Source organism: Gopherus evgoodei, chromosome 7 (genome assembly GCF_007399415.2).
Source record: "Gopherus evgoodei ecotype Sinaloan lineage chromosome 7, rGopEvg1_v1.p, whole genome shotgun sequence".
NCBI lineage: Eukaryota > Metazoa > Chordata > Testudines > Testudinidae > Gopherus > Gopherus evgoodei.
Window position 1 is genome coordinate 1,664,691 of NC_044328.1, and position 24,990 is coordinate 1,689,680.

The 24,990-nt window shown below is 47.9% G+C and overlaps 1 protein-coding gene across 2 annotated transcripts in view; it reads left to right on the forward strand.

Annotated features, from left to right (window-relative positions):
• Positions 1-3,563: 3,563 nt before the first annotated feature.
• Positions 3,564-24,990, forward strand: part of ARHGAP19 (Rho GTPase activating protein 19) — a 64,589-nt gene continuing 43,162 nt past the window's right edge. Inside the window, exon 1 of one of the 2 annotated variants that reach the window (XM_030570609.1) lies at positions 3,564-3,620. In XM_030570609.1, the coding sequence (XP_030426469.1) occupies positions 3,577-3,620 (44 nt within the window). In that variant the 5' untranslated portion in view covers positions 3,564-3,576. Of the gene's footprint in view, positions 3,621-24,449; positions 24,526-24,990 lie in introns of those variants that run through there. The other variant, XM_030570610.1, reaches the window with a different exon arrangement.

A 24,990-nucleotide genomic window follows, 5' to 3' on the forward strand; every position in this document is an offset into this window, starting at 1 on the left:
AAAAACCCAACCCAGGTGTGATGTTATGAGTATAATATAATATCTCATTGAAAGGTGACAGGGCCAGAAAGAGTTAATTTACTCACCTCACCGACTGACCTGACCCATGGGTGAACCTTAAGAACTGGTTAGGAAGATCTGTAAATGAACAGAGCTTTGAAATGCAGCCGGCATTGTTAGAGGTAGAAGGGGAGATGTTTGTTCAGGTCTTGGGATGTCAGCAAACAAGGCTTGTCTATTGCTATAGTTTTAATTCAAAGATCAAAAAAGGAATATTAGCATTTAAGATGATACTTGAGTGAAATAGTATTATTGTCTCTGTGTCTCTTCGAAGGTTGTGGTAACCTGTATCTGAACTGTTTAATGGATAAATTACTCTGTGCTAATTGCCAGGATGTTTGGGAGAAGGAGAGTTCAGCCTATTGTTTTCTCAGGCCAAAAGGCTGCTGGAAATGTATAAGAAACCTGGGATACGATCCTTCTTCATCTCAGATCTGCTTTGGGTTTCAAGAGGGGGAAACCTTAAGCCACAAGGATTGAGATCCCCAGTCACTGACTGGAGCCACCCTGCATATGGAAACTGGACTATAACCTATGGACTATTTCTAAAAGGACTTTTGGCAACTACAAGCTCATCTCTACTCTGTATCTGAACCTCAAGAACTGAATTCAAGTCTGTATGTGTATTAATCTTTTAACCAACACACTCTTTCTTTTCTTTTTAAATAAATTTTAGCTTAGTTAATAAGAATTGGCTGTAGCGTGTATTGCGGGTAAGATCTAAGTGATAATTGAACCTGGGTATGTGGCTGATCCTTTGGGATTGGAAGAACCTTTTCTTTTATATGATGAAATAAGATTTACAGGAATCATCATCATATCTGACAGGTGTGTCTGGACGGAGGCCTGAGGCTGGGCACTTTAAGGGAACTGCATGGGTTGGACTTCTAAGTGACCAGTGAGGTACTCTAGAAGCTGTTTTGTGCTGGCTGGTAAATCTAAGTATTGGAATAACCACCAGCGTTTGGGGTTTGTCTGCCCCGTTTTGTTTGCAGTTCATCCTGATTGAATGACCTCAGCTGGCTCCCACGGGCAGCACCGTCACACCAGGTTTTTGGCATGACTTGTTCATCCTACACCTCCAGTGTTGTTTATTGTTCATGTTCTGTCAGGTTCTAGGAGCCTAGTTTGCAAAGGTGGTGAGGTTTACGGATCACTGAATCCAACTGGCGATGTGGGTGTTCAGCACCTCTGAAAACCAGTGCTTAAATGTTGCAAGCCAGATTATCCCCCTGAAAACTGCATAGCGGGGTCTCTCCACATGCAGACCTCTGCCTGCTTAGGTGGATGTTTGTATGTGTGTTGTCTCTGTGGCATGTTATGACGCAGTAGGGAGCAGGGTGGACTGACCTGGGAATGTCATCTGGTTTTACTGGGACTGTCTGCATGGGGAATGGGAGGGCAGGGGGAGACTTTACTTGAGGGATAATACCTGAGCCTGTAACCTGAGCTGGGAGGGGCATGGGGCCAGGTGACACCTTAGCCTGGGAAACTGGACAAAGGCTGGAGGAGGAGCCGAGGAGAGGGGGGAATGAGAGGGCTGCAGCGGAGTTTCAGTTTTGGGCTGGCTGGGGAATCAGAGGGAACCCCAAGGCTGGGGTCTAAGATCCCTACCTCCTAGAAGGACCTGAGTAACGGGTCCTGTTTATGCCTACAAGCTCTAATTTGGACTGTGTCCTATTGTCTAATAAACCTTCTGTTCTACTGTCTGGCTGAGAGTCACGGTGACTCGCAGGAAGCCAGGGGTGCAGGGCCTTGTCTCCTCCCAAACTCTGTGGCACATGTTCCTCCCTTTCTCCTGCAAGGGAGCTGTGCAGGTTGGGAAGGAGTGGATTCTGGCTGGGCAAGTCATGGAGGTAACCAACATAAGCTAAGGGGACCCCGGAATGAAGGGCCCAGTTTCCTCAGCAGGGGAACCAAGCCACCACGGCAGGAATTTTAAAGGCACTCAGTGAGTTCCAGCTCCGTCGCTGCTCTCCCCTACATCACCTAGGCCAGTGGGTCTCAAACTTATTTTTCCACGGACCACTTGAAAATTGCTGAGGGTCTTGGCAGACCAGTTAATGATCTTTCCAAATGTTGTTTGTATCGTTAGCTACGTGTTGTAAAATGCTTTGGATAAAAGCGCTATATAAAAAAACTTAATAATAATTAACATTTTTTTGTTCTACAAATAAAAGCACACAGTCTTACCTTTCTAATGGGATGGATGTGCCCTCTCTCCCCATCCATGGCAGCCCCACAGCTGGGGCTGGGAAGGAGGGGGGTTTCTCCCCCACCACAGCAGCCACAGAGCTGAGGCTGGGAAGGGGAGGGGTGTCTCTCTCTCCAGCAGCCACAGCCCTGGAGCTGGGGAAAGTCGCCTCTTTCTCTGGCTGCTGGAGCCCTGCATGACCCAAATTTCCCCCACACCCTCTTCTCATCCCACTGCCCCCTCCCACCTACCCCCCTATCCCCCCAAGGCCACCACCTTACCTTACATGTGTATCTTCTCCAGGGTTCAGGCACCTAATTAATGGAGCCACGCCTGCACAGCTCCACTAACTAGGTGGGTGGCCCCTGCGCACCTTAGAGGGAACTATCCACGGACCACCTGAATGGAGCTCGCGGACCACAGTGTAAGAACCTCTGACGTGGGAGAATGGGCCCCACAATGACTTCTCCTCTTACTGCTGATCCCCTGGTTTTAGTTGTTATTCTCCCCAGCCAGACTCTCCTTTCCGTTACTAAGAGAACTGGGAATGAAGTCGGGCCATGCTGGGCTCTGTTACACCTGTGTAAATCTGGAAGAACTGCCTTGAGGTCAGTGGAACCGCTCTGCAGTTATCTGGGTGTAACAGCAGGGGGTGGCCCCAGGATAATGAAGCGGGGGGGGGAGGCTGGCTCCCTAGGAGGCCGGGGGGGGGAGGCTGGCTCCCCAGGAGGCCGGGGGGGGGGGAGGCTGGCTCCCCAGGAGGCCGGGGGTATGAGCAGTGTCTAAGATCTGGCTCTGACTGGGACTGTTCCCCCCGCTGGTTTGGACAAGCCCTTCCCCCTGCGCCCGGCCCCGGGCTGTGCAATGGGGATAAGGACCCCGACCCCCTTTGGAGGGGCCCTGGCCTGCCCAGGGACCGAGGGGTGGGGAGCTGAGACACCCCCCTACCCCTGGCCACACAGAGTGGCTGCCACGTCCCCACTGCCTCAGCCTGGGCAGCTGTTTACCCCTCCCCTTTCCCCCCACTGCTGCCTTCCTCCACTCCCCAACCCGGCTACCCCACCCCGGGGCGTGTCCTCAGCCTGAGGGGCGGGGCCTCCAGACCCCCCCCCCCCGCCCAGGAAAACTACAACCCCCAGGATCCTTTGCGCACCCGGCGGCCCCGCCCGGCCAGCGCGCGGGTCGTCTGTTGATTATTCGAACAGGCCAATGGCGGCCCCGCCCTTGGGTGGCCCCGCCCCGGACAGGCGCTCGGTCCAGCCAATCAGGTTGCAGGGGCTGGGGTCCGGAAGCCAATGGGGAGGCGGAGCGGCAGGTATGAGATGGCGGCGGGGAGCCGAGGAGCCGCTGAGCGGCGGGACGGCAGGTAGGTGCGAGGCGGGGCCCCGGGTCCGGTCCGGTCCGGTCCGGTCCGCTGCCTGTCTCGGCGGCGGGCGGGAAGGACTCTTCACCCCCCCATCCCCATCCCCGCGGGGGAACCGGCCGAGCCCTGCAGCCCCCGGGACAGCGGCGCCCCCGGCACGCGACTAGCCCCCGCCCCCGCGGGGCGCTCACAGGGAGCTGGGCTGGCGGCTGGGCTTGGCCGTGACTGCAGCCGGCTGCGCTGCCGAGCGCGCTGCCCGCAAAACCTCCGCTTGCCCGGGTGCGAGCAGCCTCTGCTCCCCCGCCAAGTCACACCTCGTGACAGGGCACGGGGCGCGTGTCCGCCCCGGGCGGGGCCGGGCGCGTTCCCGGCAAGGGGCGCGTGTCCGCCCCGGGCGGGGCCGGGCGCGTTCCCGGCAAGGGGCGCGTGTCCGCCCCGGGCGGGGCCGGGCGCGTTCCCGGCAAGGGGCGCGTGTCCGGCGGGGCCCAGCCTCCTGCTACAGCTGGGTGGTGTAGGCAAGCTCTGGGCACTGTTCCCAAGGCCGAGGAAGAGGGCTGCGGGCCCTGACAGCCTGGCTGTCTGCCAGCACAGCACAGCACACCGTCCGCCAGTAAAAGGGGGCTCTCAGCCAGGAGTCCGGAGAGCTCTGCCAGGGTATGTCACCTCATCTAGGTATTCGCTGAGTTTTACAACAGGCTACATAAAACACTAGCAAAGTCAGTACAAACTAAAACTTCATCCTGACACTAGCTTCCTTATACTGTTCTGTGTACTGACATGTAAGTTCGGTATTTAGAGTCCAAACCATTCTTTATAATTGCATGGTAAAAATGAGACTCGGCCATTGTTCAGTAAGGGTCTGCTGTGCCACTTTCGTGTTTCAGTGTCTGATATTGTAAGCAAGTAGTTTTTAAGTGAGGTGACACTTTGGGTATGCAACACAAATCAGACTCCTCACATGGGTACAGTAGACTGGAATGGTTGAGAACCACTGCAGTAAAAGATTCATTCATTCACCCATCTGGTCTCTCTAATAGCCTGAGACCAATATGGTTACACTAACCCTGTGTGCAAATGCTTACAGAAGAGACAGCCCTGTCCCAGAGAGCTCATAGGCTAAACCAGTGGTCTCCAAACACTTTTGATCATTCACCGCATCAGTAAAATTTTTGAGCACGCATCCCCAATATATGTGTATTTATTTATGTATAAATTATATACATGTACTACTATACTAATATATTATGCACACTATAAAACATGCGCAAAAATAAAAAGAATGAGATAAAGATGAAATAATTTTTAAAATTAATGGTACAAAACCTTTTTGCTCTCAAATTTTTAGTGAGAGCAATGTGATTGAATATGCTTCATTATTTCTGAAAATCTCAGTTTAACACTGATCAGCAATTTGAAGGTCTGGATTATGTTTGGGCTGCGGGAGGGTGCTCTGGGTGGGGGTGCAGGAGGGAGTTAGCATGCAGGAGGGCACTCAGGGTGTGGGATCTGGGAGGTAGTTAGGGTGTAGGAGGGTGCAGGAGGAGGCTCAGGGCTGGAGCAGGCAGGAGGTGCAGAGCACTTACCTGGGGCAGCTCTTGTTTGGTGCAGGTGGCTCTGCACAGCACGGCATAGCCCCCATAGCTGCCATTCTGGGAGCACTCTGCCACCCCCCCTGCACCGCCAGGCAAGGCCACCCAGAATTCAGGGGCTTTAGGGGCTGCAGGGCCCTGCCCTGCAGCTCTAAAGCCCCTTTCAGAATGTGGCCCTGCAAGTATGGACTGGAGCACTCAGGAGGAGCAGGGGCAGCCAGCTGCCAGAGAGAAGTGGAGAGCTCCGCTTTCCCCCTCAAAGCGCTGCTTCTCTCCAGCTGGCTTTGAAGGGGAAAGTGCCGCTTCTTTCCCACTGCTGGCTGCACTGCTGCCCCTTCTCCACGGGCCGGAGGACTCAGGGTTACATTCCAAAAGCGGCTTTAGAGCTGCAGGCCGGGGCCCCCCTTAGCCCAGGGCCTTGCAGCCCTAAAGCCCCTGCGTTCTGGGTGGCCCTGCCTGGCCCAGGGTGGGGGTGGGGCAGCTTCCCTGCTCGCTCGCTCCCTCCTCTGGCCTCCCCTTTTTCTTTTTCCCTCCGGTGGCACTCCTCCTGCCGTGCCCCCCAATGGGTCGTCTTGCACATCATGCACCCCACTTTGGCTTGGCTGTTTAGAGCAGTGGTCTCCAAAGGAGAGAAGTGCAATCACTATCCCTATTTGAGGGGGAAACTGAGGCAAGGGGTGTTTAGGTGAGTGGCATGTGGGTCTGCTGGAAGCTTGTGGCAGAGCTCTTGCCTCCTGTTCAGTCCATCTTGTCTCTGTGAAAATGCCTTATCTGAAGGCAATCTTGATATCACTTGTCCCCCACCCTGGGCAGTGACACATACTTAAAATCTAGTATCCGAGGGGTAGCCATGTTAGTCTGGATCGGTAAAAAGCAACAAAGGGTCCTGTGGCACCTTATAGACTAACAGATGTACCGGAGCATGAGCTTTCGTGGGTGAATACCCACTTCACCAGACATCTGATGCATGCATCTGACGAAGTGGGTATTCACCCACGAAAGCTCATGCTCCAATACGTCTGTTAGTCTATAAGGTGCCACAGGACACTCTGTTGCTTTTTATTTAAAATCTAGTATGGAGACAGACTTACTTCAAAAAAACCCACAACATGTTCCTGTCGGGCAACCCTCCAGAGCCAAGCCCCAGCAGGGTTCTTTCTGCAGTTATTTAAACGATGGCATGTTACACCCCCTCCTGCTCTTATCCAGGGCTTTGTTGGGCTCAGACAGCAGGATCTTTGTTCTTCTGCACTCCAATACATTGTCTGCTCGCAAGAGGGGGTGGGGGACCATTACTTGCCCACACAATCCAAAGCAGCATCTAGGTGCCTCTGTTTACCAGCCTAGCCAGTGTCCTTGTTCCAGTGATCATGTTCGTGGCAGTGTGTAAAATGTCACCCCATGTTGTTCATGTTGTCTTTTAACTGGTGTGTGTATGTGTGTCTGTCCGTCCAGAGGTGCCAGTTGGGAATTGAATCCGCATTGGGCTGGGCACTGTGTGTGCAGGAAATAACAAGTCTCTGCCCCCAAAGTTTATCTAAGCTAAAGGGTCCCCAAAGTGTGGTGTGCATCCTCTAGGGGGGCATGGAGGAATGTCTGGGGGGTGCAGCAGAGCCCAGGCAACCCTGCCCAGAGGCAGGGAGGGAACACCACAAAGCCCTCCCTGCTCTGCTCTGGTTCTGCCCCCAGCTGCGTCCCCAGTCCTGGCCTGGGTGTGGTTCTGCTCCTGTCCCCACACCAGCCTCAGCTGCTGGTAGTGGCTCTATTCCCAGCCTGTTTTAAGTAGCAGTCACACTGAAGTCCACCAAGTCTTGGTGATGTGACACATTTGGCCCCCATTGCTCCATTCCTGGCTGTAGCTGGGTCTCAGACACTTCTCCCTCTTTGGCAAATAGCCCTGTATTTTTTTAGCGGGTTCAGGCAGTTTTCTCTTAGTTACTTGGGAACCTATTCTCATTTGGTTCCTTCTCTCACCTCTGACTTTGGCTTCAGGAGATGGGTCTCTTTGCCTGTCACTCCCATTCTGTTGCTTTCAGGCACTGTCCTTTCTGTGATGCCCTTGCATAGAGCCAGTGTGATGTTATGAGTGTAATATAATATTTAATTGAAAGGCGACAGGGCCAGAAGGAGTTAATTAACTCACAGACTGACCCATGGCCGAACTTTAGAGACTGAGTTGGAAGATCTCTAAATGAATAGAGCTTTGAAATGCAGCTGGCATTGTTAGAGGTAGAAGGGGAGGTGTTTGCTCAGGGCTTGGGATGTCAGCAAACAAGTCTTGTCTAGAGCTTTGATTCAAGATCAAAAAAGGAATATTAACATTTAGGAAGACACTTGAGTGAAATAGTATTATTGTCTGTGTCTCTTTGAAGGTTATGGTAACCTGTATCTGAACTGTTTGCCTAGAGAGGTTGTGAAGTCTCCATCTCTGGATATATTTGAAAGTAGGTTAGATAAATGTCTATCAGGGATGGTCTAGATAGTATTTGGTCCTGCCATGAGGGCAGGGGACTGGATTTGATGACCTCTCGAGGTCCGTTCCAGTCCTAGAATCTATGTTTAATGGATAAATTACCCTGCTCTAATTACTAGGATGTTTGGGAGGAGAGTTAGGCCAATTGTTTTCTCAGGCCAAAAGGCTGCTGGAAATGTATAAAAACCCTGGGACACGATCCTGCTTCATCTCAGATCTGCTTTGGGTTTCAAGAGGGGGGAACCTTACGCTATAAGGATTGAGATCCCCAGTCGCTGAATGGAGCCACCCTGAATTTGGACATTGGACTATAACCTCTGGACTATTTCCAAAAGGAGTTTTGGCAACTACAAGCTCACCTCTGCTGTGTATCTGAACCTCAAGAGTTGAATTCAAGTCTGTCTGTATATTGATCTTTAACCAACACACTTTTTCTTATTTTAAATAAATTTTAGCATAGTTAATAAGAATTGTCTATAATTGTGTATTTGGGCAAGATCTAAATTATCATTTGACCTGGGTCTGGAGCTTGGTCCTTTGGGATCAGGAGAACCTCTTCTTTTATATGATGAGAGAAGATTTTCAGTGACCATCATCATATCTGACATGTGTCTGGATGGAGGCCTGGGGCTAGGTACTTCAAGGAAACTGCATTGTTTGGACTTCTGAATAACCAGTGAGGTAATATAGAAATTGTTTTGTGCTGGCTAGTAAATCTAAGTACTGGGAATATCCACCAGCTTCTGAAGTTTGTCTGTCCCGTTTTGTTTGCAGTTCACCCTAATTGAGTGACCTCAGCTGGCTCCCGCAGCAGCATCATCACAGCCAGCAAGCACATGTCCTGGTTAAATTGCAGAACTGGACCGAAACTCCGCTAAACTGTTCACAAGGCACCTTCTCTGTTCCATACAGTGTTCTGTTCTCCAGAATCCAAGCTGTCTTATGATCCGTGTGGGTGAAGTAACTGGGAGAATGATGGAGGTTTGTAGCAGCCCGTCCATGTGATGGGTTTCCTCAACTGTTTGTTTCAAAGGCTTATAGCCTGACAGGATCCTCAGCCTCTGTAGGTTGCAGCTTCTGTCACGATGACGTTATTTTATTATCTGCACTTGGCAAGAAAATTGCATCCTCTCTTCCGATGCAGAACTCTCCTTCCAGTCCTCCGGGCCTTCCCCACTTCCTGGTTGGACGAGAGCAGTGTGCTATATGGGAGCTTCCTCCTCACACCATTCAGAAATGGCCGTTCATGCAGAATGAGGCAAGCCGCTCGCTGAGAGCACAGCACAGGTGTAATTGGCTGCCAGCCATCTCCCAAAAGATGTTTTAATGTGTTTGCCTTGGCTTCCTGGCAAGATCCTCCCCTCTCTCCTTGTGTAATGACATGGCAGCTATGATCCTCTGAGGCAGGAAGTTCTGGGTGGCTCTGGACTTAGCTTCTCCCCCGGGTTTGCAAGAGCTCAGATTTGATCCTGACATTATTCTGCTTTGTTGTGGAGACTTCCCAACGTTTTGCGGGTGGGGTTGGTACCCTGCAGGGGACAGCTGGATTATGGGCTGGCTCATGTACTTTAGTGTGGGAGAGGCCCTTTGAGGATGACCCTCCTTAGACTCACTTCTGTCTGGAGCTTTTTGAACCTGTTTCACTTATGTGTGTAACTTACTTTTGTAAAAGTACTGAGGGATTAATGGTAGTGGCAGGAATCTGTCAGTGCTCCCTGGCGCTTGGTTGAGTACATGGAAAGAGAGATCTGATGCATCTCTCTGGTCATGGCTCAGTCAGGAAATGCAGGAAACCCCCCACCCATTTCCAGATTCGGACGACAGGCTCCCCTCCCCCCCCGACATCAACTGCCTTATGTCCATACAAGTTCTTTTTTGATTTATCTTGTCTTATCCTGCATTCATCCTCTTTGCAAGCAACGTAACACTAGTCTGGAATGAGTCTATATTCTGCTATATGGTTCACGCGGATAGATCCCCATTTGAATTAACTTTGGGAGAGGGATAGCTCAGTGGTTGAGCCTTGCCTGCTAAACCCAGTGTTGTGAGTTCAATCCTGAGGGCGCCATTTAGGGATCTGGGGGGGAAAAAGTCAGGAACAGTACTTGGTCCTGCTAATGAAGGCAGGAGACTGGACTCAATGACCTTTCAAGGTCCCTTCCAGTTCTAGGAGATAGGTATATCTCCATATATTATTTATTTTTTTTAATCAGCGCAGAGTATGAGCGGATGAATACTTCTCATGTCTTGCGTTACAATACTCCTGCTAATACGTTTCCAGATGATATTTGCTTTTTTTTTTGCAAGAGTCAGACTATTGTCTTGTATTAACTTATGATCCTCTATGAGCCCCAGATCCCTTTCCACAGGACTCCTTCCTAGGCAGTCAATTCCCATTCTGTATGTGCAAGCTGATTGTTCCTTCCTAAATGGAGTACTTGCATTGTCCTTATTGAATTCATCCAGTTTTGTCCAGATCATTTTGAATTTTAACTCTGTCCTCCAAAGCACGTGCAGCCCCTCCTCCAGCTTGGTATTGTGTACTCTATGCCATTATCTAAATCATTAATGAAGATATGAACAGAAACTGTACTCAGAACTGATCCCTGCCGGACCCCACTCTTTATTACACTACCAGCATGACTGGGGGTCATTGAATTACTCCCTGGGAACAGTTCTTTCCAACCAGGTTTGCCATGCCCACCTTATAGTAGCTCCATCTAGGTTGCCATTTCCCTAGTTTATGTAGAAGGTCCTGTGAGACAGTCATCAGAATAGCTTTTATAAAGTCAAAAATTATACCATGTATACCACTCCCCCCACCCCCAGGCTTGTTACCCTGGCAATAGGAAGAGACCAGCTCAGGTTGTGTTTACACGATTTGTTCTTTGCAACAATCCATGCTTGATTGTTATTATCATCCCTATTTATCTTCTTAGACTCTTGCAGATTGATTGCTGAAGTATTTGCTCCATTATCTTTCCAGGTACAGAAGTTAAACTGACTGGTCTGTAATTCCCTGGGTTGGATTTATTACCCTTTTTGTAGATGGGCACTAGATTTTCCCTTTTCTGGTCTCTTGGAATCTTCCCATCTTCCATGACTTTTCAAAGATAATTGCCAATGGCTCCGATATCTCCTCAGTCAGCTCCTTGAGTATTCTAGGATGCATTTCATCAGGTGCTGGTGACGTGAAGATATCTAATTTGTCCAAGTAATTTTTAACTTTGTTCTTTCCCTGTTTTAGCCTCTTCTGATCCTACCTCATTTTCACCAGCATTCACTATGTTAGACATTCAATTGCCGCCGGCCTTCTTGGTGTAAACTGAAACAAAGAAGTCATTAAGCACCTTGCCATTTCCATATTTTCTGTTACTGTTTTTCCCCCCTTCATTGAGTAACAGTCCTATCCTGTCCTTGGTCTTCCTCTTGCTTCTAATGTATTTGTAGGATGTTTTCTTGTTACCTTTTATGTCTCTAGCTAGTTTGATCTTGTTTTGTGCCTTGGCCTTTCCAATTTTGTCCCTACGTGCTTGTGTTATTTGTTTATATTCATCCTTTGTAATTTGACCAAGTTTCCACTTTTTGTAGGACAATTTCTTGATTTTTAGATCACTGAAGATCTCCTGGTTAAGCCAGGGTGGTCTCTTGCCAGACTTCCTCTCTTTCCTACGCAGTGGGATAGTTTGCTCTTGTGCCCTTAATAATGTGTCTCTGAAAAACTGCTATTGTTTTTCCTCTTAGACTTCCTTCCCATGGGATCTGACCTACCAACTCCCTGAGTTTGCTAACATCTGCCGCCTTGAAATCCATTGCCTTTATTGTGCTGTTCTCCCTCCTACCATTCCTTAGAATCATGAACTCCACCTTTCATGGTCACTTTCACCCAGCCTGCCTTCCACTTTCAATTCTCAACCAGTTCCTTCCTATTTGTCAAAATCAGACCTAGAACAGCCTCCCCCCAGTAGCTTTCTCCGCCTTCTGAAATAAAAAATTGTCTCTAATACATTCCAAGAACTTGTTGGAGAATCTGTGCCCTGCTGTGTTATTTTCCCAACAGATGTCTGGGTAGCTGAAGTCCCCCATCACCGCCAAGTCTTGTGCTTTGGATGATTTTGTTAGTTTTTTAAAAAAAGCCTCCTCCACCTCTTCTTCCTGGTTAGGTGTTCTGCAGTAGACCCTTACCATGACCCCTCCCATTTCAATCTCAACCTCAGTCCAAGTGTGTACATTTTTAATATCTAAGGCAACACCTCCTCCCCTTTTTTCCCTGGCTGTCCTTGCTAAGCAAGCTGTACCCTTCTATACCAATATTCCAGTCATGTGAATTATCCCATCAGGTCTCTGTGGTGCCAACTATGTCATAGAGAGGTGTGTGTGTGTGTGTGTTGGCATTTCACGTTCTTCCTGCTTATTCCCCATACTTCTTGCATTAGTATACAGACATCCAAGATACTGATTTGATTTCCCCTGAGGTCTGTCTTATCTCTTCTTTATCCCTGCTATAACAGCCCATGCTTCCGCTCCCATCCCCAATTGTGAATCAGTGTCCATGTTCATGTACTGGTGCCCACTTTGAGCCTAGTTTACAGCCCTCCTCACTAGGTTAGCAAGTCTATATCCAAATGTGCTCTTCCCTGTCCTCAGTAGATGGACCCCCTATCTGCTTAACAATCCTTCCTGGAACAGCATTCCATGGTCGAGGAAGCTGAAGCCCTCCGGGAGACACCATCCTTGCAGACAGACATCCTGGAGGTGAATGCATCTGTCTCTGCCTGGGCCGTTAACCACCATGAATTTATCCAGTTCCCTGGGTAAGTCCATAAATGGCATTAGCCAGGCTGGGTAAGGAATGGTGTCCCTAGCCTCTGTTTGTCAGAGGGTGGAGATGGATGGCAGGAGAGAGATCACTTGATCATTGCCTGTTAGGTTCACTCCCTCTGGGGCACCTGGCGTTGGCCACTGTTGGTAGACCGGATACTGGGCTGGATGGACCTTTGGTCTGAGCCGTACGGCCGTTCTTACCTTATGTAGCCTTGACCAGAAGGATCAAAGAGAACTCCACTTGCACTCCCAACCCCTTCACTCTTACTTCCAAAGCCCTGTAGTCACGTCTGATCTGCTGAGGGTCATACCTCGCAGTATCATTACTGCCTGCATGGGGTAGTCAGGGGGCCAGACCACTGACAGTCCCTCCGTAATGTCTCTGATACGGGCCCCTAACAGGCAGCATACCTTCCGGGATGCTATGTCAGGGTGACAGATAGGTGCCTCTGTCCCCCTCAGAAGAGTGTCTCCAACCACCACTACCCTACATATTTTCCTGGGAGTGGTGTCTGTGCTCTTCCTAGCATTGGGGGTACGTGGCTTCTCCTCCTCCTCCACCTTTTGGAGGTGATTCCCCATCACCTGTTGCCAGGGCAGCATATTGAGATGTGAGGATGGAAACATGGCCCTAGTTCTCTGTTCATTGGGCTTTTATGTCACTCGCCCGCTCATGATTCAGAACAGTGTCTGCCCTGACAAGTTTATGCACAAAGATTATTTCCCTGAAATGCTGACTCCACCAACCATGGAACAACTGTGCTGTCCCCGAATCCCCTTCCTGTGCTGCTTGAGACTCCCCCTCCCTCTCCTTCCCAGCAGACCTTCCCCTACTCCAGATGGCAGAACTGCAGTGGTTTTTAGTTTAAAAAAAACAACAACAAACAAAAAACCCCTGGCTGGCTATTTTTATTGTACCAGCCAATACAGAAAGAGAAATAGCACTAGAAAACATACTCTGCATCGCAGTTTGATCATTGCTCTGAACTTCTAGCTACCTGAAGTCTTCAGACATACGCTGGAATGATGTAAATTGGTTAGATATGGCTATATAGGCATTTCGTAATTGCCCACGAGACATTTCATATGCCCAGAGCTATGGCATTTGTGCCTACATAAGGATGTGATTATCATCCTCTGTTTGTTACAGTGCACAGCACTGTTAGTCCCTTTGTAGCCAAGTGGGTTCAGAGCAATCATTGCAAAAGTCCTGGTGCTCAGCAGCAGGTATAAGAGAATTTACTGCAAATATACTGCATTTCACCTGTTTGTATAGTGCCTTGCACAACCTGGTCCTGGCTGGGGCTAAGGCTCCTACTTGGTATGGTAATACATTCACTTAATTAGATAATGTGGCCTTTTTAGGACTTCCTATATATGCAGTGGTTTCCTTCCATTTCTACACAAGATGAAGCGGCAACTTCCTGCTTTGTCCATTTGTTTTTAAACAAGAGACAGTATCCTTCTCTGACTCTTGGGGACATGCCTCAGAGTAACATCATTCAATGTAAGAATAGCCTGCAGAGGTACCCATGCAATTACCAACCTGCTGCTTTCCCCCTACTTAGCAATGGTACAGAGGTCCTGGGGAAGCGGGAAAATAAAGGTGGAAAACCTCATACAATCTCCAAGCATGTCCCAGACTGAAAAGGGAATTCCAAAATTGGGATGCAGAGGAGTGACATTTTATCACTGTTAGCACAGAAACCATACTGGGACAACTTCTTGTATTGTTTGTTCTCCTGGCACCTGACACGCCACAGCCATGGCAGAGAGGAGTGTTCTCAATCTCTGAATGCCTGGCAAAAGTCCAAGGGTCGAGAGAGAGGACATGTGCCTGCCTAGTTTCTGCATACCAGCAAGACAAAGGAGTGGAGGGAAGGTTCCACGTGCCTGGCTCAGAAGGAAAGAGGTCAGGGAGTAGTCAAGCATGGCTGGGCCAAGGGACATTCAGGAAAAATGCCAAATGAGATAGAAGCAGACCAACCTACTGGAGAACACAGTTGCTCTCTGCACCTTGTCAAGGACACAGGGACTCCCTTGTCCCTGAACTCCAAGGGACAAGCCATTCCACACCCCTCACCCCCCAAGGCAGGGAGAGCAGTACAAGGCCATGTATGTGGTTTTGTGCCCGTATTGGTGCAAAGATGTATTCTCAGCACTTCAGGCAGGTCTGCCCCTTTTCTATTGGTTTTAACTTTTGCAGTGTCAATACATGGTTTTTCTCACAACTTGGCTGAAAAGAAATTCGACTAGGTCCTGCTCTACCTAAGAACATCCACTCTTCCTACTATCATTACACAAAGCATATTAATGTCCTTGGTTATATTACGTTTGTTTCCCTCCCCTACACCTCAGAGTGGGAGCACAGCACTTCCCTGACTAGTTGGGGGATTTTGAAGAGGCAGCTTCTCTGGCATTCACAAAATTCCACAAGTCCTTCTGCTCCCCCCCTTAGGGAGGCTCTCACTCGCACAGAGATTGTGCAAATCATAGCACTTATAAGACAAGACAGGTATTTCTCGGATGCCCTCTGCCCTTGATGTCAGGCACCTCCATGTTCCCTTCAGTCTTCCAGATGCACCTTCCACTGTCATTCTGCAGCTGCTCAGGGGAGAATCAAACAACTCTTTTCGCCTATCAGAGTGTCCACTAAAAAGCTTTATAAGCCAGGGGAGCAGAGGGTAGGCTGGGTCTGCCACAATGACCGGAGGAAGCACATCTCTATCACCACCAATGTCCATTGGTGATGATGAAAGCAAAGTTCCATTTTTCATAGAGATCCTGGTACCATGGACCTTTCCAGACCACCCCACTTCATTATTGGTGAAGTTCATAGAAGATTAGGGTTGGAATAGACCTCAGGAAATCATCTAGTCCAACCCCAACTAAATCATCCCAGCAAGGGCTTTGTCAAGCTGGGCCTTAAAAACCACTAAGGATGGAGATTCCACCACCTCCCTAGGTAACCCATTCCAGTGCATTCCTCTCTTAGTGATATAGTGTTTCCTAATATCCAACCTAAACCTCTCAGACTGAAACTTGAGACCATTGCTCCTTGTTCTGTCATCTGCCACCACTCAGAACAGCCAAGCTCCATCTTCTTTGGAACCCCACTTCAGGTAGTTGAAGGCTGCTATCAAATCACTCCTCACTCTTCTCTTCTGCAGACTAAATAACCCCAGTTCCCTCAGCCTCTCCTCATAAATCACATGCCCCAGCCTCTTAATCATTTTTGTTGCCCTCCGCTGGACTCCCCAATTTGTCCACATCCTTTCTGTAGTGGGGGACCCAAAAGTGGACGCATTACTCCAGATGTGGCCTCACCTGTGTCAAATAGAGGGGAATAATCACTTCCCTCGATCTGCTGGTAATGCTCCTACTTATACAGCCCAAAGTGCCTTTAGCCTTCTGGGCAACAAGGGCACACTGCTGACTCATATACAGCTTCTCATCCACAGCAATCCCCAGGTCCTTTTCTGCAGAACTGCTGCTTAGCAAGTCAGTCCCCAGCTTGTAGCAGTGCATGGGATTCTTCTATCCTAAGTGCAGGACTCTGTACTTGTTCTTGTTGAACCTCATCAGATTTCTTTTGGCCCAATCCTCCAATTTGTCTAGGTCACTGTGGACCCTATCCCTACCCTACAGCGTATCTACCTCTCCCCGCAGCTTAGTGTCATCCATGAACTTGCTGAGGGTGCAATCCATCCCATCATCCAGATCATTAATAAAGATGTTGAACAAAACTGGCCCCAGGACCGACCCCTGGAGCACTCCTCTTGATACCCACAGCCAACTAGACATCAAGCTGCCATGGTGATCAAACAGTCTTTCTGCACCATTGGAGAAATACCCCTTTCTGTTGGTGAATACCCAGACCCGATGTGGTGTATTTGGTCTTTTTTGAGGGGGTAGAAAATTACAGGCATATGGGTCCTATCAATAGCCTCTACATAATCTGGGAACCCTAACCATATAAATCCATCAATTCCTGTGCATTTCCTAGCTTTGTAACTAAGGCAGCAGCACCCTCTGCACCCAGTGCAAACCTCCTTGACAGCAGCCCCAGAAGTTGATCTACCAACACCAAACTGTTTAGCCTACGGGTCAATAACAAGTGGGGTGTGGGTGTGTGTTAATGTCCAGAGAATGATGGCCACACACTTCTCCATACAGATGGGAACTGGCATGTTGGTGTTCTGCAGTTCGGCTCTGCACAGATCTCAAGGACAGTAGCGTTCCAAATCCTGAAGTTCTGCCCCATTGATGGTCATCCCAGTTCTGTAGCAATGTCCTGTCCCACTAGTTGGTGCTGGGTGGCCAAACACAAAAGTGGTGCACAGTGGAGTGAACTGCTCTAGGAAAATGTCATGCAGAAGTAACTACTTGGTTTCTTCTCCTCCAGCAATGTCTGCACAATATTATGCAATGGCTGTCTCCCAACTCGTCCAAAGCCATCTGACTGCATGACCGCCAATACATCTGGAGCACCCTGTTTATACTAATGCCTGTCAGGATTGCAGCACTCAGCAGTGCTTCCTCCATGCTGTCTGACAAGTTTGAAAATGGTGCTGGCCTACTAAAACCAGATGAAATATGGGATACTAAGAAAGGAATCATGGGAGTTTGAGTGCCAGAATTCCTGTAGGTTCTGGTAGGTATCTCACAATACACTGCAAGAAAAATCCCAGAATGCATAGAATCTAGCACTGGAACATTACACCATGGGATATCTGACTGGCTATTTCAGAAGCAGTGCAGATTGGTGTGAATGCAGTTATTCACATGAGAAGTAGCTTCAACCAGCATAAACAAAGTGGTGGAAGTGTAGTTTTGGGATTGTTATAGTAGAAAAACATACAATACTGTATTGTCTGCATGAGAAAGCGTTTCCAAGTGTGAGCCTGGAGGGGAGCTGTGAGCAATCACCATTTTCTTTCAAAGTCTATGTCTACATAGCTGCCAGAGCCTGTCCCTGTGGCGAGGAAAGGCTGCCAGGGTGGAGATGGCAGGCTCTGGTAGCGGACCACCACATGAGTAAAAATAGCAGTGTAGATGAGGGAGGCGCTGCTTGGATGTGTAGAAAGCTGGATAGGGTATAGACTCATAGATTCATAGACTTTAAGGTCAGAAGAGACCATTATGATCTTCTAGTCTGACCTCCTGCACAATGCAGGCCACAGAATCTCACCCACCCACTCCTGTAACAACCCCCTAACCTATGTCTGAGCTACTGAAGTCCTCAAATCGTGGTTTAAAGACCTCAAGGTGCAGAGAATCCTCCAGCAAGTGACCCGTGCCTCACGCTGCAGAGGAAGGTGAAAACCCTCCAGGGCCTCTGCCAATCTGCCCTGGACGAAAATTTCTTCCTGATCTCAAATATGGGGATCAGCTAAACCCTGAGCATGTGGAAAAGAATTCTCTGTAGTAACTCAGATCCCACCCCATCTAACATCCCATCACAGGCCATTTGACATATTTACCATTAATAGTCAAAGATCAATTAATTGCCAAATTTAGGCTAGCCCATCATACCATCCCCTCCATAAACTTATCCTGTGGGTTCAGACATATAGCACACTCTACTTGCCTAAGCTGTGCCTCACTGTCTACACTGCTCTTTATACCTGTGCCAGTTGGGCATGCAGTATCTGTACTTGATGTGCCACCACGAATGTAGATGCACCCCGAGAGTGCTAGAACAAACCATATTTTCTTTAAAAACTCACAGCTTGAATTATTCATAGCGGTTGCAGCACTGAAGCTATGGAAATCCTATTCCTCTGAGGAATGGCCTCTCTAAGGTGAGAGATTAAATCCTGTGACTGGTGAAAACAGCCAGGGTTCTTATGTGTGCCCTGGCGTGTGGTGCATGTCCCAGTGCTCTGGCTGCCTACCCCTCCCTTCTGAAGGAGGCAGCGTGTCTCCACATCGTTTGGAGCTTGCTTGGCTACTTGCCATTCAGTTGGACAATGAGAGGGAGCGAATGCTACGGTTCCGTGGAAAGAGACGTTTAGATGGATGTCTGTGAAAGCAGGATTGGGCCCAAGCCTACCTCCCAGCTCTGCCTCTCTAAGAGTTTTAAATAAAAATAATTAAAGCCAGTTACAAAGGTTGTGCAGCCCTGAGAGCTGAGGAAATTGAAGCTGTTGTTTTTCATTTTTAAATACACAACGTTGCACCACTGTGGTGTGAAGGATGAGACTTTAATTGCATAACGATCTGGGGAGTCAGAGTTAAGGTTCCCCTTGTAGCATTATTTTCGCCACATCGCATGGCTACATTACAGTAAGGTTTTTAATGATCTGATTATAGCACATGCACGTGCTGTGTGAACTACATCAGGTTACACAAAAAGGGAGAGTTTAAGCATTAAACAGATTATTCACTGGTCAGTCTGGCTGGAGGAGCAGTACAGTGCACGTGCAGTTCCCTCCCATGTTGCTATTTTGTCCTTTTCCTTAGACTTTATTGATGTAACGCAGCTGCCTTTTCCCTATGGGGACAAATGGACTTTTATTAACATTTTTCAAGAACTAATTCACTTCTGGGCTCAGACCAAACCTGAGCAACTTCACTCTAAAATGTAAATTTCTTTCAGAAAGTTCTAAGCACCTGAATAGCGGAGGTCAGTGAAAATGCCATGTCAGCCATAACCAGTCTTGCCATTGCAGTGTTAGTTGATACCCGGTGGTGGTGTAGTTAAAGAGCAGATTAAAGCAACAGACAATTTGACTTTCCCAAGTAAGGGCACTTTTCTTTATGTCTCTAGATCCACAGCAGATTGTGGTCGATGATGCTTGTCAGGTCTGTTTGCTGTAATTGATGAAACTCAATTTGATTATGACTGATTATAGCAATAACTTGAATATTCTAAATTCTGGGACTTTGTAAACTTTTGGGTGTTGGCTAAGATGAGTTACTGGTGAAATCTGAAGCCTGTACAACATTTTATCTTTTAAATTAGATTATCCTAAATAAATGTGAGGAAAGCAGGGCAAGGAAGCATTTTCCATTGTGATTTATTCTTTATATTGTGGTAGACTCTAGAAATACGAGTCAGGGATTGGCACCTCATTGTGCAAGGCAGCTGGGGGATACAATGGAAAGCTTGTTCCTGTCCCAAGGAACTTATAAATATAATCTATGTAAACATTACTAAATATTTATATTTTAAGTGTATATAGAAAAATAAGTTATTCTATAGCAGGGGTGGCCAACCTGAGCCAGAGAAGGAGCCAGAATGTACCAGTGTACGTTGCCAAAGAGCCACAGAAATACATCAGCAACCCCCCCATGAGCTTCTCCCCGCTCCCAGTGCCTCATGCCCACGGGCAGCCCTGCTGATCAACTCAACGCACCCCCGCCCCTCTTCCCACATCTCCCGATCAGCTGAGGTTCTGGAGAGGGAGGAGCGAGGGCACGGCAGGCCCAGGGGAAGGGGTGGAGTAGGGACCAGGCCTGTGGCAGAGTCAGGGGTTGAGCAGTGAGCACCCCCTAGCACATTGGACAGCTGGCTCCTGTAGCTCCAGTCCTGGAGTTGGTGCCAGTACAAGGAGCTGCATATTAACTTCTGAAGAGCCGCAGGTGGCTCTGGAGCCCCAGGTTGGCCACCCCTGCTTCATAGAATCATAGAAGTGTAGCTGTGGGCGGCTGTGCCTGCGGATGATCAATGTAAACAAACTGTCTCGGGCCCCGCCGGTGGATTACCCTGACGGGCTGCATGCAGCCTTGGACTTTGCTAGTGGACTCCCCTAGTGCCAGCTTTCAGAGTGGCCAGTTGGGCTTTTGGGATAGCTGACGGTTTGCGCTCGTGTGGAGCCTGGCCTAGTGATCCAGCGTTGTCCATAAACAACACAAGGGGAATTAACACAAACAAAGGGAGTCAATGTGAGAGAGAGTGAAGGAAATACCTCTCTCCCAGGGGGTATCTCAAGCAGGTGCTCCCTTCCCTCAAGGGCTGCGAGTTGCAGGTGGGCTCTCTTTCCAGACCTATCCCCAGCTGATCTGCTGTGCTCCCATGTGGGGCAGGGCTGGCTTAGCCCAGAACAGCTCCTTAACCCTTTGGTGTCCAGGGTGGGGTTTGCATTCCCCATCACAGCATATTTTTGAGGCCTTCCCAAAACACCCTTGCAGTATCCTATTACCTATTCCTATGAACCCATCTGCAGTTCTTCTATTTTCTGTTCCCCGTTCCATGTTTCCCTGGATTCCTGGCCATCTCTGACTGACACAGCTGGAAACAGCCTCCAGTCTCCTATTCCTGCACTTCAATAGGCCTTTTAATTTATAAAGGTAACTTTATTAGTGACCCTTCCTCGCACACAAAGGTGCCTGGGTATCATTGCTAATCAAAATGCAAATGTAAAGCAGGACTCCATTTCTGCACAGAAATAAAGTCCTCACACAATGATCCTGTTAATCTGCAACACCACAGAGTGTGTAACCTTCAGACAAACCTCAGTGTTCCTGCCTGCTATGCCCAGGGTAACCAGGGCCAATGGATGTGCCTCACCTACACACAGTTCACAGAACAGCAGCAAAGGGGAGACAGGCATTTGCTCAGACATGTTGTTTCTGTTTTCTGCCTTGTTTGTAATTAGAGTTTCTTTCATTTCTGCTTTTATAGACCACTCATCACCATGGTATCTGAGTGCCTTACATCATATCAAAGTACACAATAAAGGAACAAATGGCTTGTTCTCCTTTCCCACTCCCCTCCCCCTAATTAGCCTGTGGTTTTAATGTTTGGTTGGGGGGGTGGTTTTGTTATTATGGAGAAAGCTTGGACAAAGCAGTGGGCTCTAATTTTACTCAGAAGATTCATGGTGAGCCTAGCACCTGGGAGTGAGTTCCACAATGAGGGACAAGTTGCAGAAAAAGCTATCAGGCACACAAGTCTCACTCTAGGGGTAACAGTTCCATTATTTCAGTGGACAGCAGCTTTTGTTAGAGGTCACAATCATGCAGGATGAGTTGATCCCTTGTGTAGCCTGAGTCACTCCTATGGAGGTCTTTGAAGATCTGGACTAAAGTGAGACCTAAACTAGCAAACTATGGTTACTGAGTTTATGGAAAGAAAGTTTGGGAAGCAAACAAATGGGATAATGTAGTAAGGAAGTGAATGGAAAATGTCTCCAGGAAAGAGATGGGATGTGCAACTGAGCATTGCCATTATAGCGGGATACACGAGAAGTAAGTTCTATTGACTTAATGGAGTTACATGGGTGTAAAATTTTTGTTTGTGAAGTTAGAAGCAAGCCCAGACAATGTAAAGCCAGAGCAGAACGTCAACATGGGTAAATCAGGAATTGAGTGAGTGGAATCATTTGCAAGCAGTGATGGAAGGCATGGAGCACAGACCCTCCTGGCTGGGAGAGGGGTGAAAACTGGGATGCTGGAAGGCCAGAAGGAAGTTAACCACTTGAGTGCTATCTGATGTACCTGGCAGATGGGGAAAAGTTCATCTCCAGTGCTACGCTATGTACCTCCTGCCTAAGTTCTTAATGAAGTGCCAGTGTTCCATCAGAGTCATTGCACAGTGGGAACGCCCTGACATTCAGCAGTAAAAGGGTTAAAGTTTATGACACAATTAGGCAGAAAATGGAAGAAAGACTCCACAAATAATAATAAATTAGAAATAGTTTAGAACATAGAAGACAAAGGTTAATGAAGGAAATGGTGAGGTCACTAGGAGATATCAAGGGTTGAGGGAGACACAGACAGTACTAAATAGAAAAATGTAATGGATTCTTTGCCTGAGTCCTCACAAAGGAAGATGGGGACACAGATGCCACAAAGGCATATTTTTCAGGGAGGAAGAAGAAATATCTCAGAAAACAGATTGTGCCAGAACAAAAATCAAGGAATGAGAATGTCTGGAGACAAAGTTCCAGGGTCAGACAGGATTCATCCCAGATTTCGGGGGGTAGGGAAGAGGGACAAAGAAAACAATGGAGGAGTCATAACATTTTTCCCAGATCTGGACCTTAGCATCCAAAATATGGGTGTTAGCATGAAAACCTCCAAGCTTAGTTACCAGCTTGGACCTGGTAAAGCTGCCACCAGTCAGGAATCTATACAGTGCCTGGCGCACTGTGGTCTCCCCAAAACCTTCCCTGGGGGACCCCCAGACTCAGATTCCTTGAGTCTCACAACAAAGGGGAATAAACCATTTCCCTTCCCCCCTCTGGGTGTTCCCTCCCTGGGTTCCTGGAGAGATATACAGAAGCAAGCTCCGTGAATTTAAACAGAGGGACTCCACCCTCCCTGTTTCCAGTCCTGGAAACACAAGTACTTCCCCCCTCACCCAGAGGGTATGCAAAGTCAGGTTAGTAAATCTAACACAAAGAGATTCCCCCCCCGACTTCTTCCTCCCACCAATTCCCTGGTGAGCTGCAGACTCAATTCCCTGGAGTCCCCACTAAAGAAAAAACTCCAACAAGTCTTAAAAAGGAGGCTTTATATAAAAAAGAAAGAAAAGGACATAAAAACGGTCTCTCTGTATTAAGGTGACAAATACAGGGTCAATTGCTTAAAAGAAAAAAATGAATAAACAGCCTTATCCAAAATTAATGCAATTTAACACATTCCAGCAACTATACACGTGTAAATACAAAAGAAAACAATATAAACCTTATTGTCTTACTATCTTTGTACTTACAACTTGGAAACAGAGGATTAGAAAGCTGGGAGATAGAAAAATCACTCTCATAGCCGAGAGGGTCAGACACAAGACAAAAACAAAGAACTCACACTCAAAACTTCCCTCCACCCAGATTTGAAAAAGTCTTGTTTCCTGATTGGTCCTCTGGTCAGGTGTTTCAGATTACTCCTTTCCAGGTGAAAGAGACATTAACCCTTAGCTATCTGTTTATGACAGGAGGAACCTGTAGTGAAATGATGAAGTACGTTATCTTCTAGTCCTTTGGTACCTAAATATATCTCCTCTATTTAAGAAAGGATTAGGGAAGCCCTCATGAACATTTATTATGGAGATGTTAGAAATTACTCTATAATTTACCTTTGGCATTAACATTTTAATAAAATATTGAATTAACAGAGTTAACATGCGTCGTCAGCATGGAAGCATGTCCTCTGGAATGGTGGCTGAAGCATGAAGGGGCCTACTGAATGTTTAGTGTATCTGGCACATGAATACCTTGCAATGCCAGCTACAACAGCGCCGTGCAAATGCCTGTTCTCACCCTCTGGTGACACTGTAAATAAGAAGAGGGCAGCATTATCTCACGTAAATGTAAGCAAACTTGTTTATCTTAGCGATTGGCTGAACAAGAAGTAGGACTGAGTGGATTTGTAGGCTGTAAAGTTTTACATTACTTTGATTTTGAGAGCAGTTATGTAAGAAAAAAAAATCTACGTTTGTAAGGGGCGAACTGCGGCCACTTGGAGTTGGGGGTGGCCGTGCCCGCGGACAGCCAATGTAAACAAACTGTCTCGTGCCCCACCTGTAGATTACCCTGACGGGCTGCATGCGGTGTGCAGGATGCCCACCACTGGTCCAAGGATATGACTTTAGCATGATTGAGAGACACGGTGGCGGCTCTGTAATCACGACAAAATGGAACCATGCTTCAACCTAGACAGGGGACCCACTGACATGGCTTCACTTGTCGTGTAAATGAGTTAAAGTGGGGCCCATTTGGTAGGTTCCTGTTAGTTAGATTACTTAAGCCCAAAGTGTCCCTAATTCATATCCCTAGTTTCCATGCAGAAGGAATTGTTTGCCATGAGACTCCAGCTACACTGACCTTTGGGAAGTGACATAATCAGTTTGTCCAGCTTTTCTTTTCACTTTTGTCTCTGCGTGACAGCTGATGCCCAGTGTGTGCCAAGGGGGCCCTTCGGACCCAATAATGCACCCTTGTGTCTTGTAGCATGCGTGGAATTTGCATAGGCTGTGCTGGGGCAGACGGGTGTCTTTGTTGTTGGAAACAAGGAGCAAGTTCTTTTCTCAGTGTCTTTGCTTCCCAATGCCTCTCCAAAAGCTCTCGGCATTCATGTAAGAGATTTGGTTTTCTATCTGTTTTTGCATTAGGGATTATTGAATTTACTGAAGCTAACCTGTGGAACATGCCTAGTGATCCTGTTGGTTGCTCTGGGTTGGAGAGATTTGATGTTAGCACACTGTGGGTTTTCTGTTTGCGAATCTAGAGATGTAACTAGCAGTGGAGGGAAGCCGTAGTTTGTGCTGCTTGATGGAGCTGTTAGAAAGTATTTGCATATCTACTGTGTGGGGAACAAAACTGCTAGTGAGCGAATCACAGCGCAACGGTCATTGCAGGCAGGGTAGCTGGGTCTAAATATTAAACACCACATAAGGATGGCTGGCCTAGGTCAGATCAATGGTCCAGTTAGCCCAACATCCTGTCTTCCAACAGTGGCTAGTGCCAGACGCTTCAGAGGGAATGAACAAAACAGGACATTTGAATTATGTATCTATCCCCTGTCATCCAGTCCCATCTTC